Source organism: Lithobates pipiens, unplaced genomic scaffold (genome assembly GCF_037356315.1).
Source record: "Lithobates pipiens isolate NorthernLeopardFrog02 unplaced genomic scaffold, aLitPip1_a1.2 Scaffold_19, whole genome shotgun sequence".
Taxonomy (NCBI): Eukaryota; Metazoa; Chordata; class Amphibia; order Anura; family Ranidae; genus Lithobates; species Lithobates pipiens.
Genome location: NW_027507764.1, coordinates 413,756,094 through 413,772,718, shown reverse-complemented (window position 1 = coordinate 413,772,718; position 16,625 = coordinate 413,756,094). Strand labels below are relative to the sequence as shown.

General features: G+C 39.2%; 1 protein-coding gene across 3 annotated transcripts in view; it reads right to left on the bottom strand.

Annotated features, from left to right (window-relative positions):
* The window catches only part of MYOM1 (myomesin 1), a 136,227-nt gene that overhangs the window by 71,345 nt on the left and 48,257 nt on the right, over positions 1-16,625 (bottom strand). For all 3 annotated transcript variants that reach the window (XM_077492520.1, XM_077492522.1, XM_077492521.1), the window contains 4 exons: positions 12,653-12,810; positions 10,669-10,761; positions 1,421-1,509; positions 1,274-1,333 (listed from right to left, as the gene is read on the bottom strand). In XM_077492520.1, coding sequence (XP_077348646.1) covers positions 1,274-1,333; positions 1,421-1,509; positions 10,669-10,761; positions 12,653-12,810 — 400 coding nt within the window. The remainder of the gene's footprint in view (positions 1-1,273; positions 1,334-1,420; positions 1,510-10,668; positions 10,762-12,652; positions 12,811-16,625) is intronic.

Here is a 16,625-nt window from a genome sequence, read left to right as displayed (position 1 = left end):
TGATAAAGTTGCTAGCTCAGAGACCTTCCACACAGAGGTGATGGCAATGAGAAATGTAATATCCTTATTAGGTTTGGAAGGGTGGACTTTGCAGGGCTGACAGAACCAGTTTAAGCTCCTAAAGGGTCACAGAGGAATGTATTGAAATATGTGCAACACCTTACACAAACACCATATTCAAGAAAGGACAGGTCCTCAGTTCTTGCAACAGAACAGCCACAGCTATGATTTGTCCCTTGATTGTACTCAAAGCCTGATGTTGATATAGGCCAAACAGTAGAAAGGACAGGATGTGTCTCATGGGGTACTTCCTAGAATGGAACTTCCTAGCCTTGCACCACAGAAAAGGCTTTCCAGGTGTGATGGTATAATTTCCTGGCCTTGAGGAGGGTAGGGATGACTGAATCCGATATGCCCCTGTCCCTCAGGACATGTTAATAGATGGCAGGGTCCACTACAATGAACATCAATTTTTGCATGAAGCTCTACTTGATAGGATATTGCTGAGCAAAATGTTTTGGAGGAGCAAATAGGGTGAGGCCAGTAACTATGCAGGAAGCATTCTAAGAGCGAGTGGACTGCAAAGGTCTTAGCATGGCTTGGTAATTGCAGGAACACAATATGGGAGGCGGGGTGAGCAGACTAAGGCTGCTCTAATGCTACACAAAAGCATACAGCACCAATAAGGGTAGCAATGGTATCCTTAAGCTTGGATGAAATTTCAGCCATGGGTGACTAATCCTGATCCAATTCTTCAGAAAGTTTACCAGCCCACCTGCCTCACTGCAGACTGCTGAGAACCTCTCTGCTACTGGAAAGACCTACAGGCACTCGTGCCACTCTGCACTCCAGCACCTTCTGTTCCTCTCTATCAGAAACCAACACAGGAGGGAAGACTAAGGGGCTCGCTTGTGCTCTCTGTCATCTAAGGCCTCTAAAAAAACTGAAATTCTGCACAGGAAAGAGAGTTAAGCCTCTCTCAGCAGAGAAGAGGTTCATCACCTAGGGATAATCGCAAAAACCGAGGCTAGCTAGAGGTGGGGGGTTAGGTTATATAGGGGATATCCCTGCAGCTTTATTTTTTTCCAGTGTCCAATCACCTGAAGGTAGTTGCATACAACCCATGGTTAAAGGATAAATATTCTGGGCTCTGTCTTAAGAAAGTTTTTTTTTAACAACTGGTTGTTTTTATCAGATGTTCTAGAAAATATCTGTATTTGTCCTGATTCCATAACTTGTTACCCTAAAGGGAAAATAACTAATCAAAACTTACAGCTGAATGGTTCGCTTTTTGAAGTAGTTAAAGGTGTCAAATCCAAGTCTCCTTTATATCCTGTAAATAACAAAAAAAATACATTTGAACAGAATTCCAGGAAACACTACATTTCTATAAACAGAGAAGAAAAAGTAAAAAACATACTCTTCACAACAAGAGAAGCAAATGAAGGATTCTCTCCTTTCACATTCATTGCTGATGCATGGTACTGAGCTGTATCCTCGAAGTCACAGCTGTAGAAATAAATAATTAATTAATAAATAATTAATTAATTAATAATAAATAATAAAAATGCAATCAATCACTAAATCCGTTAATCAATGCAATAGTGAACTTACTCAGCTAATCAATATAATTGTGAACTAGTACACTTGCAAAAAAGATATCAGAACAAAAGACATTGAAAAAGAAAAAAAAATCTTTTGTATACTGTCTACCTTCATATCAATAACACTCAACTGTCAGCCAGGAGCCTCAATGGGGTCAGGGCCTGTACCAAGTTTATAGTTGTCTTGACATAATAAACAGTACTCTGTTTGCTGATTATTTTTCTTATTAATTACCTCTTCACTGGAATGAAGCAGAGTATAAAGATGTGCTGATCTGAATCTATTCCAGACTGTTACTGTACTGTCGACACTGCGAGTCCTGACTACTATTTACAAAATCCTTAGTGCTATCGATTAATTTATCCTTAGATTTCTCAAATTAAAGCCTTGTACCTCATTTTGAGTGTCAAATCAGTTTAAAGTTAATGTAAATATGTACACATGTACCCCTTTCCTTGCTAAGGAAAATTAAATTGTCACTATAGGAAAAATGTTTTTTTAATAGTTTTGCACAGAGTAGGGAATGGTTTGAATCTCTGTCAGATTTGTATTGATTTTTGTATCTCCACTGGGGATATTTCCTCTTATTTTATGTCCCATAGAACCAACTGTTGAGTTGAGAGGAAATCTCCCGAAAGTGAAAGGCAGCCCCACCTTTGACAGCTGTCACTATAACAGGTATCCCTATTAAAAGATTTTCCCTCAATGTTCCAGTGACGATTGTCAATAATAGCCACACCACTTCCTGTCCTAATAGCAGCCATAACCGAGGCAGAAACCAAGGAGAAATCTCCCCAGTGGGAACACAGACACCAATAAAAACCTGACAAAGGTTAACTCTTCCATACACTATACAAAAATTGAATATATGGTGTTCCATTTTAAGCAGGATATTTTGCCGGATTCCTCATTAGAGTTTGGGAAGTTATGAAGTAGCTTGCCACTGTTCCACATTATGATGTACAAGATTTAGGAATATTACAGGTAAAACGCAGGACCATATCTTTGTGGATCATGACTATATTACCTTTTAAGGACACTTAAAGAGTTGACTGTTGAGTATACTGGAATTATGTCCCAATATTGAAATACATGACATTCTTGGCCTGACACAGATTTTTATAAACAGAAATATTTGGCATCCATTTAAGCGTGACTGAAATCACTTTCTAATTAAAGGAAAGTTGACTCATGGGTTGTGGGAAGATAAGAAATTGCTACTAGCAGAAAAAAACAAGCAATTTTTCACATTTTATGTATTTAACCAACTTTGTACAGTAGGGTCCCGTGCTAACTCCTAGGAACCATAGTATATGTTACATAGATTATATTTTTCAAGAAAAAAAATGGGGTCAAAAAAAAAAAGTGGAGGCTGTCATCGTATAAAATATGTTACTGACAGTGATTTGGGGTAGAATCTACCTAAGGATGGGCTGCTAATTTAGTGGGGGCTATTTACTAAATGGAAAAATCTGTTGAAATAGACCCGTGTCAAATAAAAACATCCAATCATATAAAGCACAAACTCTATTTTTTCGCATCCCAATGTTTGGCTGTTTAAAATTATTACCTCTCTTTAGTAAATCAAAAAAGTTAATATATAGAAATGTTCATTACTATATGAAAGTATACAACCACATACAATATATTTTCCAAAAAAGTGGTTGCGTGTTTTCCTGCTGTAGTTAAAGCATAGATCCATAGTTGGGACCAATTTTTACATACTAAGCTGAAACAGTAATTATTTAACTTTAAATTAGTATTTGTTATATATCTTGATACCTTTACAAGCTCCAGAAATATCAGTTGTGTTACAAGAAAAGTGAAGCTTTATACTTAAAACTCCAAACTCTACAATCTATTCGTACATGTGACCCATGTATTGACAATGTACAGTTTAAATCTCAATGCCTGTCTCAATGTCTGTCCCTTTCACTAACCCATTTTAAATGACTCAGATTTTCTCAAACAATATGCACAGTCATGGCATTTTTCACTTACTATGCCAACAATTGTTTTATGTGAAAATTTAATTTTCCAGTTGCCAATAAACAAACCTGATTTTTATATACGATCATCAACACCTGTGGCAATGTACTAAGAAGAAAATTCATATAAAATTTACAAATGCATTAAATGTTATTAATAACAGTTACATACTACCACATAGCAAACACACGCATAGCAATAACCAAATACAACAGAAGAGAGTACTCCGCACTATACATAGGATAAGATATTAATATAATCACTAATAAATATCACTTACAACATGGTATATTGTGCTAAGATAAGTAATAAACAACAATTAGCAACAATTTCATTGCACTAAAAAAATTCACCCACTAAAAGCATGTATCTAAAAAAAAATTCTTAAAAATATAATTAAATAAATATGTAAATATATATATAAAAACATGTTTGTATCATGTCATTTATAACTATATGAGCGTGTCATAATTTACAATGCACAACGGATTAATACATATTTGATTGGCTTATTTGATGGGCCTTTAACTTGGTTGCACATAGCACTTTATGTTTTACATATTTGATTATGATTTAAGTTTAAGCTTTCACCTGTTTGCACTTTTATATGGCTAGGTGGATTTGAGATATATTAATATGGAGTTACATCATATGTTTGAGAACATTTTTGTAGTTGCACATAGTTTTAGGTGGTGACATTTTTAGTGCAGTGCATGTTTACACCCATTATCATCTCACTGATAATTAGTACAGCTGCATAGGTTAGGACCTTTCATAGAAGCACTAAACATTTCTTTCTTTGACTAACAGTTTGAAGGATGTATCAGGCTTGAACAATTTCAATGACCCTGATTTACTAAAAAAAGTAGAGCATCTTCACTTTCGCTATGTTAGCGAACTAGGTGAAACAAAGTAAAAATTCACTGTAGAGAATACCCACACGCGTTTAAAGAAAATTTAAATAAAAAAGGATTTTTGCTTAAACACAGTTGGATGATTGAAGTCAGCACAACGTCACCTCATTCTCTAAGCTAAGTGAAAATTCCCCTTGCAAAGAGAAAATTCATGTGCTCTGCTCTTTTACTTCATCAACCCCATAGTAAATGCATGGTTCTGAAGAACTCAAATCTGCCATTTTGCACTAGAAAGTGGTAAATCTGTCTCAAGCTTGACAGATTTTTTTTATTATATAACTGTTACCAATATTGGTTTGTTTTTTTGTTTTTCATTCTAAACATAAAGCAGGTTTGACAAATCACTACTGCGTAAAGAAATGTATACAATATTCTATTTATTTACAGTGCAATTCTAGCAAATAAGAAAAATATGTTAGTATAATTAATATGGAACAAGAGTATCTCCTGGTACCCAATGCCTTCTGTTAGTCCAGGATAACTGTTGCGTGTATTTGTATAATGACCGATATTGCTCATCCATAAATAAATTGAGTTAGTGGTCAATAAATGGAAAAAAATCATAATGTGACTAAACAAAGCAATACACAGAAACCATCTAAGAAAAACTTCAAGTGAAATGTTGAATAATATATGTTTAGTATAATTACTACATTCATTTGCAAATGGTTCAATGATAAACAATTAAATTAGACACTGTCCTCACTGGTGAAAATTGCAGGACACTTTTGGCACCCTTTCTGGCGTACTTGGAAGCATGGCATTTAAAGTGTAACAGATGCCGTTACATTCTCAGTTTATTTGACAATTATAATGTAATCTCCAGACATGCTTACACTTTACATTGTGCATGTCAATTATAAGCTCTTGGATCTTTATACATGCATAGGAAAGACAGCCATTGATCTGAATGTGATAGAACCACATACCACGGATCATTTTCCACAGGGTATTTAGATTGTCAGGCATGGTGCTAAAAGTGCCCACCTGACATCATCCTAGCCAAAGGAAAGATATCACTGTTGTATAAGGCAGGCAACCAGGGTTCACCTTCCATTCTCAGAAATGCATTTGCAACATGAAGTGATTTGATACATTGTTATAAGAAACAGGTCCACTTTCATTTATCCAGTTTTAATAAAACAACCAAAAGATATAGCAACTTATATTTGAAATCACATTGTGACAGAACCCACTGTCACTGTGTGTTTTGGAAGGGGCTGTGGGCTCGCCTCCTACCCACAGACTATGGCCCAGCAGAGAACATGATATTTGGAGGGCTATTTGCCGTCTCCCACCACCTGGAGAAGATGCCACCTCCAGAAATTTGTTCATCGGAACTGGGTGAACGCGGGATCTATGGCTGGGCTTGTGGAGTCGTTCCTGGCTATATAAACCTATTGGCCCGTCTGGGTCAAATACATGCTTTTATTCCACAATGTACTTTTAGCTGATAAAGACAGATACAAAATGGTACTGAGATAATGTAATGCTACATCCCTTCTCTCCCCCCCCCCCCCCCTTGTTGCTGTGTTTAATTGTGTTGGGTCATGGCATGTAGACAAAAGGTCTGGACTGGAGACACATTCCAACAGGGGATGTGTAAGGAGGGGCTGCCTGCTTATCATAATCCCTTTATGTGTTTCAACTGTAGTTGTTTGAATATACAAGTGTTGAGTTTCCATTGGTTCTTCCTTGTCCCCTACCCCCTCTATGACAAGGCTAAGGGGAGTGCCCCTAACTGTGTTTAAAGTGTATGTTTGAAACTTAATAAACAGTTTATGCTCTGGATGTTTAACCCTCAACACCTGTGTGGCTTGTCTCGTGATTGAGAGGTTAAGGGCTGGTTATGGCGAATCTGCAGGCTGCAGGTGTATTTGGAGGACAGGAGACACAGGTCTGGCGGAGTTGCTCAGCAGGAGTATCGGAGATCTGTCGCAGTGTTGGCAGCGGTGGGACGTCTCCTGCAGTCTGGGACATGCAAATCACCACCGGGATTCAAGATCCGGGCAGCCGCCGAGGAGCGATACGGGGACCAGACAACATGAGAGCAAAGTTCAGGAGGAGGCTGCAAGGCATGCGGAAGCAACATCGGGGACCAGCGACAGAGCACACCATGCTCGGCTGGGAGGATGTGATCCGGCGGAAACTCTGGCAAGAGACGCTAAACCACGAGCAGCACCATCAGGGGAAGATCCTTCCCTCCTCCACAGAGAAGTACTGGACGCAGTACCATGCGCGAGAGGTGTTCCCGAGGGAACAACCACGAGATGAGTGGAAGACTGAGCTCGGAAGATTGGTTCGGGAGGAGATGAGGCTGGATGCCAGCTATAGAGCCCTCCAGCGGTTCACGGCTCAACTGTGGCCAGGTACAGCAGATGGCAGCCCGACAGAAGGTGTTGGCTACAGCGGCGTGGGGCTACTCCATCAAAAAATGTACGGAGACCCAGACTTTGGGAGCATCGAGGAGTGGCGATTGGAAGACATCCTGGACTTCCGAGATGAGGTGCTGGATCTCCCAGAAGAGGCATGTGACCTGGAGGAATTGGAGTTCCTGGTTGGGAGCTCGAGATTGCCTACAAGCAGCTGTTTGATTGTTATCAGCAGCCTGGCTTGGCTCCCGTTGCCTGGGACTGTCTTGGAGAAATAGCGGACAGTCACGAAGATGCGGAGCAAATGGGGCCAGGGGTGTCCCTAAGTTTTCCCATCCTAACCGCAGTGGAAGAAGCGGCGATGATACAGAGGGCACTACGAGTGCTAGAATGCGGGTACGCATCTGAGGTTCCCCAGGCAGCGAAACAAGCTAATAGCATAAAAGTCTCAGAAGGGGGAGTTGAGACGGGTGCTGGAAGGCTGATATATGGTCATCAGCAGCAAGTCCAGAGTATCGCATCCGGTGCCCCAGCAGAAGCGCTGGCTACGAGGCAGAGCCCCGCTGGCCTCTGCCCACCCTCAGAGTTAGATCCAGGGAGACCGAGGGATGACCTCAGTGAAATGTTTCCCCAGCAGCAGATATTCCCACCGGGAGTGGAGAAAGCAATTCTCCCTCCCAAGCACTTGGACCCTACCCCAGTGTTTATATCCCCAGCAGAAGCGCTGGCGACAGAGCAGAGTGCTGCTGGCCTCTGCCTAACCTCAGAATTGGATCCAGAGAGTCCGAGAGATGATCTTAAGGAGCTGTTTTCCCAGCAGCGGATATCCCCACCGGGAGTGGAGAAGGCCATTTTACCTCCCCAGCAATTGGACACTACCCCAGTGTTCACCTTCCCAGCAGAAGCGCTGGCAATGGAGCTGGCCTCTGCCCAACCTCAGAGTTAGATCCAGGGGATCCGAGGGATGACCTAAGTGAGCTGTTTCCCCAGCCACAGATATCCCCACTGGGAGTGGAGAAAGCAATTCTCCCTCCCCAGCACTTGGACACTACCCCAGTGTTTATCCCCCCAGCAGAAGCGCTGGTTACGGGGCAGAGTCCCGCTGGCCCCTACCCAGCCCTCAGTATGCTTTTGGAGGGTTTGGGAGACAGCCCCTGTCAGAAGTCACCCCAGCAGATGGTCACAGAACCAGGAGGGGAGAATACCCTTCCCCCTCTCCAGCGGCTGAACTCTACCTTTGTATATGTCCCCCCAGCAGAAGCGCTGGCTACGGGGCAGAGTGCTATTGGTCTCTGCCCAGCATCAAAAAGAGATGGAGAGTCCGGTAGATAGTTCCTGCAAGATACCTCCCCGGCAGCTGGTACCTACACCAGGAGAAAATCAAGTACCTTTTCCTCCTCAATGGCTTAGCACTACCAGCCTAAGCTCCCTACCAGCTGAAGCGCTGGCATCGGGACAGAGGATTATTCAGCTCCCCCCAATACCTGCAACTAGGCCCCAGATTAGGGGAGTGCAGACAGATGTTCCCACTCTGCAGTGGCTGTTTTTATTCACAGGAGACCGTATGTGCGGTTTTGCTCCCCAGCGCCAGAGTCATACTTTTCCTTTTCCTGTTTGCCCGGGGTGGGAATTTGTGACTAACGCAGGTCCAGACCAGCTGAGGGTCAGGGACCTGGTTAGTCTGTTTTTAAAAGGGGAGAAATGTGACAGAACCCACTGTCACTTACATAGCCAGGAATGACTCCACAAGCTCAGCCACAGATCCCGCGTTCACCTGGTGGGAGACGGCAAATAGCCCTCCAAATATCATGTTCTCTGCTGGGCCATAGTCTGTGGGTAGGAGGCGAGCCCACAGCCCCTTCCAAAACACACAGTGACAGTGGGTTCTATCACACACTTTAACTGTAATAAATTATAGAAATCATAGAAAGCCCCCTTCTGTGTTTTTGTTTTTGAATATTTCTCAGGTTAGAGGGCCCAACTAGGACATGAGGGAAAATTAAAATGAGCAAAACTGTTTTGTGTTTGTTTTAATTTTTACTATGGGTATAAGGAGGGGAATGGGATTAAAAAAAGGGCACTACTTCTTGAAATTATAAAAAAATATTAAAGGAGAAATAATTTTGCTAATCACCTTCAAAATACTTTTTGTTCCAAATTCTCTGCCAGCATACTTTTACCTGGTTAGCTAAACTGAAGCTAAATACAGAATTTTTAGAAATAGCACAAGAGTGGCACCGTAAGCATTTTTTAGGAGAAGTTTATATTAAAATTGTGAGTCACATTGCTATTTTTAAGGCCCTCAACTGCCCTACCACCAATATGGAAGTAAAACGCTTTCCTGGTGAGCCTTTAACAGTTACCTTTGTATGCCCCTTTACCATACAGTCAGCTTAACCAATATCTGGAGCAATCATGCTAATTACCCCTCAGGATCCCTACAATGTTATCAGTTATGTACATGCTCCAGTGAACAGTAACAAACCCTGATGATGGGGGAGCCTTTAAATGCACAATACACATTGGCTTGTTATAGTACAAGAATATGAAAAAAAAATGAATCTCAAATGTTCTTATTTTGATGCTTTACTGTTTGCACACCCAGTCCCTTTATTAAAACAGACAGTGGGCATTCAACATGTAATCTGGCCACAGAACCCTGTGGCTCGTTTATATTGATAACAAATAGGCACAACTAAATCTGTAAGATCTTAAAGCCGGTACCCAATCTGTTAAATTGCTGCTCTTTGTAAGGGAATCCTAAGGCCCCTTTTACACGGGTGGAAAGAATTCATCTTTTAGCTGCGGATAGATCAAGTTATCTACTGCAGCTAAACACACACAATGCTTTCCTATGGCCCCATTCACACACTGCATTTAGCAACAGTTTTGTTACATGGAGTTTGGTGCATCCAGGACCGAGGACCAATTTATTGCAGCTATCTGCACATAACTGCAGGTAATCACAGTGTACTATTTCTTCTGCAGATAGCAGAGGCAACAAGGAAAGAAAAACAACAGGAAGCACATCAGAAATGGCAAGAATGTTCCAACGCAAAAGCAGCCGCATGTAAACGCAGCTAATTGCAATGTACAACTGCAAGTGAACGCTCTGCCAGGATTCTCTGAAAACAAAACATGCTTTTAACAGCGGCAGAACAGCCGCCAGTGTGAAAGGGGCCCTACAAAGCAAAAATGCAAAAATGTAATCTGCAAATCACATTCGTGAGAAAGGAAAAATAGGTGAAAGTATAATGCATAAATGATGTGTTTGAAACAGAAGTTATATGGTGGCCAATAGATTGTAAAGCTGATATTTAAGGCACTAGAAAAGGTAAGTATCAGGCATTAGATAAGTTACGTATATGGTTGCAGAGGCTCATGTAATATTAGGATTTAGGTTAAGTGATAGCTGGCCATACTCATATTGAGTTTTTCCATTCAGCCTGCAGGCTGCATGTTTTCTTGAGGCTTTTCTGCCTCCACATTATAAATGGCTGTACGTAAGTCACAAAGATTTTATTCCCTGTGAGTGACAAACAGGTGATGCATTTAATCTGTCACTGGAAGTGACAAGAAGGTGACAGCAGTCTGTAGGAACACAAAGCTGTTAATCTCTGATCCTCTGTGTACTATGAGGCATGCCACAATACGTAAAATTCATTGCACACTTGCATTAGCTAACAATGAGCAACAGGAAACAAATACAGAAGCCCATAACATTCACAAATATTCCTTGTACAGTGCATGTACGTCTAGTCACTGCTTAATCTATGCTCATTCCTTACTTGTATATCTCCAGTGAATGAAGACCATATCCACTTTCAATCTTGTATTTATCAGGATTAGCTTGATCATTGATAGGAACATTATTCTTATACCTGTATAAAAGACATCAGGATGAGTTTGATCATTGAACACATTATTCTTATAGATGTATCTTATACAGTACAATGGCCTTATGTAAATATAAATATTATAATATACTAGAGTAAAAGCAGAGAAGCAGAGAAATTAAGAATTGGTCAATCATCATAATTTCATCATCTTGCAATATATACATTGATTCAGTGATCTAATATAATATATATATATATATATATATACACACTAGGTGCATTTTAATAACAAAACCCATTTCATTTGGTGTACGTGAATTTCTTCTAGAGAGATGGAAAAACAACAAAATAAAAAAGTAGAATAACAAATCCTTCACAAGTGTAGGAACACAGAGATTAAAAAGCATATTTATCAGTAACTTCATTCACAACAAAGTTTCTGTGATTTACAACAACTGTTCTAGCAGGAATTATTCTGTGGTTTGGCGTGTGCTATGCCTATTTTAAAGTGCTTATTTGATTTTAGAGATGTGGATTTTTTGCTTATGTAAAGTACTGAACCATTGTTTTAAAACATTTTCCACACTTACATGGTTATTTATTTTGTTTAGAAGAAACCAGTCTGACACTCCAGGCACCTGATGCTGATGAGCATTGGCATCTTTGCCCAAGAGAAGTTTTGGCAAGGAAGGGGGGCTAATGTGCCCCCCCCCCCCCCACTACTCTAGTAAACTCATTACTGGGTCTTAGAGCTCTAACCAGTCAATCAGTGCATGCAGGTAAGTGAAAATTAGAAATAAAACATGAGAAAAAATACCAAATTATTCATTTTTGTTAGCTAATATTTACCTTTCCTACATCCATTGATGTTCTAAAATGTACCCGTCATCCAATACAGTGCTTGCAGGTCCGAGGATGAAAGTCCTTCTTTCTCACTGCTCAAACTCCTTATTAAGCCCTATCTATTTTCCCACATTTGGCATTATTTTATGTGTCCAGGGCCCTTTGGGGATGGAGTTCCCTGTCGTGTCATTGAACATATTTGAACTGTTCTTCTCAACATACATTTCACTGGAACTCAGACGTTATTGTCCCTTTCACACTGATGGACTGATCGGGTCCACATGTCAGTTTTTCAGGGAGACCCAATTGGACCATCCATTGCTCTCTAGGGAGCGGTGGATGTCAGTGTACATTTTTCTGTTGACATCCGCTAATATCCAATCAAGTCTGCTAAAAATAGAAGGATGGGGATCCATTTCCCATCAGCCTGGGGGATTTAATTGGATGACAGTCAGATCTACATCACCGGAGCAGACACAGACCTGTCATCCTCCTGGTCATCGAGGATCAGCAGAGAGATGGAACCCGCCACGTCAAAGGGGGCCTTATTGTCAGCCTGAAGCTAACTGTGGGGTTAATGTACTAAAACTGGACAGTGCAAATCTGGTGCAGCATTGCATAGAAACCAATAAGCTTCCTGGTTTTATTGTCAAAGCTTAATTGAACAAGTTGAAGTTAGAAGCTGATTGGCTACCATGCACACCTGAACCAGATTTTGTACTCTCCATTTTTAGTAAATCAACCTCTGTGATTTTACTAGAAAAACACGTAATAAAATGTTTGTGGATTAACTTTCACAGCAAGACTCCTAAAAAAAATCATTGAAATAATGTGCATGCAGTAAATTCAGCTCATCTGTGTGGAAACACTTTTAGTGAATAAAAATATTTTTTCCATTACATAAAAGAATAAAAAAGCAAATAGGCCACCACAATGAAAATACAGCATACATTATGCTTTTGTGAATAAAGATCAATCCCAATTTAAACAACATTTTAGCATGCACACCTATTCTTGGGCTAAAATAGGCTGCAGCTAGGTCTTCAGACATAACTGACAAGAATTAGAACACCCGTAAAGGGGAACATACCATGTGACTCGTGGCTCTGGCCATCCACTCACTGTGCAATGAAACTTTACACTCTGTGTCTCCCAGATGGTGTGAGAACGAGGCTTAATGATGAAGACAGGAGCATGTAGTAGTGTGTCCTCATTTATCTTTTTGTGAAACTCTTCAGTGTCTTCTAGCTGGAAAAACACAGCAAGTTACATTTGAAGGCAACAGTATGCAGCAATGATGCTATGTGTTATACTGATATATACCTATGTCTAGAGAACAGCAAATTAAGTTATACTAAATCAGTGTGATATTATTCATATTAATTACTGAAAAGTAGACAAACTTTTTATGTTGGATGCAGGAACTTTGTGTTAAATGGAGATTTGACAAATCTGTCAGTGCCAGTGTCAGTTAAGTCATGACATTGTGCTGCTAAGGCGACTCTGGAATCTGAGCCTTCATATTAGAGATCAGCTAAACTGAGAGTTTTTCTTTCATCATTTGTGCAAAATGCATTGGGGAAAATGAGGATGACGCCTAAATTAAAGTATAACTAAAGGCAAAACTTTTTTTATTTTATTTTTTATTTTTGATGCATTAGAACATCTGTCAGCTTATATTGCAGTCTGTGCTTCCACTATGGGGACACTAGTTCTGGCAACCTGGAGGTCCCCAAGAGATTTCCTTAATTTGAGGGGATTTCTGCATGCTTCCTGTTTTGGATATGGGACAGGATGTAAATCTCCCCAATGGGACACAGATGACAAAAATAAACATTACAGGAGTTATAACCCCCCCCCCCCCCCTACTCTAACCAAAATGAATGGCTCCAAAATGTTACAGAAGTGGTTTTTAACTTGGACATGTTTTTGTACAAAAAAGGCCACCTTATAATCCTCATTATTTCATATTTTACAAAAAGAGAAAAAAGGGAAAAATGCATAATAAAAATGTTAAGTAAATACAATCAATACAAACAAGCAAACATCATGACTGTCACTTTAACAAACTGCTAGAAGGCTTTACAGGCATACCCCACTTTTAAGTACACAATGGGTATTATTTACTAAAGCTGGAAAGTGCAAAATCAGGCTCACTTCTGCATAGAAACCGATGAGCTTCTAACCCCAGATTGTTTAATTAAGCTTTGGTAATAATATCTGGAAGCTCATTGGTTTCTTTCAAAAGTGAACCTGATTTTGCACTTTCCAGCTTTAGTAAATAAACTCCATTGTGTACTTAAAAGTGGGGTATGCCTGTACTTCTACTTGTTGAAACCCTGTGGAAGCCCAGAAGCAGCATGTTTATTTATTGCAGGTACTTATATAGCGCTGTCAATTTACAAAGCGGTTTACAAAGAGGAAAAAAACACAAATACAAAGAACACAAATTAAAGAAAACCTTCTACAAAAATGAAAAAATAATTGAAGGTCATTTTTTCAATCAAATTTTTTCCTAAGCAGCTCAATGAGTGAAACTGAGAGTTTCTCATTTGGATGACTTTTACCAACAGCACAACTGATAATTTTGCAGCATAATAAATTTCAGATAAATTAAAATCATATAAGATTCATACTGAGAATTGCACCCATCTGCATGTGACATGACATTTTGTTTTACACAAATTGGACACTATTTTATTTAAAAATGAAGCAGGAGCGCTGGTAACGAAGTTTTAGATTGAGAAAATGTATTGGGCAAGACAATGCAATATGACATAATTATGCACGCATGCAGGTGGCTGGTGTGCGATTTTGGACATACTGAGTTACCTTAATGCTAGTTCATCATTTGTCTTTTTAAGTGACATTGTTTTTAAAAAAGTTTTAATAAAGGGTACTTTCACACTATGTGATCTTCTTTTTACCCTTGCATATAGAATATACTCTACAGTTGATGATATCAGGAATGGTATAATACAATGATTGGATCTGACTTTTGAGGTCTTGCATAAGTATTGTTTGACCTACTTAATTTAAAGTGATGAGTGGACTCTGGTTAGTGTACCTGAATACATGGAATACTTGCGAGCAGTTTGGAAAGTAGTGATATGTTTATTACATTGGTTGGAACCAGAGCGTTTCACATCATTCTTTGACGTTTTTATATGTATGGTTTAATTTAGCACTATATGAGATTGACTTTTGTTTATGTTTGTTCAGATGTTTTTATAATGGTATAATGGTGGATCTGTTTTGACCACAATTTTAATGAGCATAATATTTATGCACTATCAATGTAATTTTTAGGAAGTGTGTCCATGCACATTTGGACGATTAGAGGCATATTTTTGATTGATTGTACCATTGATTGTACAATCAATTCCTTATACAGACATGTAGTGCCTGTATAAGGAATTTATTAATACAAACAAACTTTCTTGATACATCTGGTAAGTTCATTACCACAGGGGAGATTTCACACGTGGTGTGGTGACGGGGATTCAATTTGGACTCATACCCCATATTAACTTTATTGATGGACTTATGATTTGTTCATTTAAATTTTGAACACTATTTTTCTACTTTTAAGTTTTAGCGCTGCTAATGTTATATTACCACCCTATCAGCTGTTTGACTTGTCCCGTCTTTACAGATTTATTATTCACACTCATAAAGAGGAAACATACTTAGAAACTGTAGCCCGGAACAGCCCAACAGCTGTGCTATGTAACACTGTAACTGTTTCCAAAGATAGTTTGCAGATAACATATAATTTCACACAAGAAATTAATGAAGTAAGAATTCAAATGAGCCTTGCGGTTTACTACTATCTGCGATTATTGCAGTATTTACAGCAGCACTTCCAAAATCTACACATACAGTATATTTTTAATTATTTTCATACTTCACATGAATGATGCCTTACAGCACTCTTCTCCTAATTTTTAGCTGGCTGAGCACTCTCATGTTTCACAGGAGTCTGTTTGATTTACTCGAGCAAGTGTGAAATGCTGAGATATAGGTCATATCCAGGCAAGTTCAGTTAGTTTGCCTGGTACATCAGTTAATACACTGAACTCTGCCTCCTCCTATTTGTAGGTAATAATCAATTTTCCGTGACACTATAGTTCCCTATAGAAATAGAGAGGCTTGTAACATCCACAGCACAGGACCCAATGTGCAGGGCTGTTAGACATGTACCATTGCTTGAACTCTTATGAGACCTATTTATGTAGACAACATATGATTAAAAGTACCAACATTTACTGACATACAGTACAATGTTTTTTTCAGCAAGTTTATAACAAAATGTAATTCAAATTTTCTTATATAGAATGATGTTCATCTTTTGCCCAGTTCTCTAAAAAATTTATCATTTTAATTCCAGCATTTGACATCTAATTTTGACCTGCCCCTCAACTTATCAATTCTTGGGTCATACTGATATGTTTATGTCTAGTTTTCCACCCACTCATAATTTATAAAACCTAAGACATACGGTACATATCTGATGTCTTTAATATGGAAGAATGAACACAATGTTGAAAATAGTTCTTAAGAAGAACTAGTTCTTAGCAGAAAAAAGTTCATTAGTAAATGATATACATTGTCAAGTGCGTTGGATCTTATTTTCATGGTGAAGGATCTTTTCCCTGTATTTGTGGCACCCGGTCAGGCCAGAACCCCTTACCTCCAGTTTATTACTACCTCTGTGGCCTTTTTAACTTTGATCACCATCTAATATCTACCCCTGAACCATCCCATGTGTTTCGAATGTTGGGTCCTTTAGACCCGGTTATGTCCCATGGGCTGGTAGGCGCACCTGAAACTGATAACTTTATGCACTTTGTTAATGCTTTCTATTTTAAAGCTGAATTTATTCTAATTAAACTCATATCCATTGTGATATATATGGTCCTGATGAAGCTTTTCATGTGACAACACTGAAGAAATTACACTTTGCCACAATGTAAAGTAGTGAATTTACAGCTTGTATAACAGTGTAAATGTGCTGTTCCCTCAAAATAACTCAACACAGCCATTAATGTCTAAATTGCTGA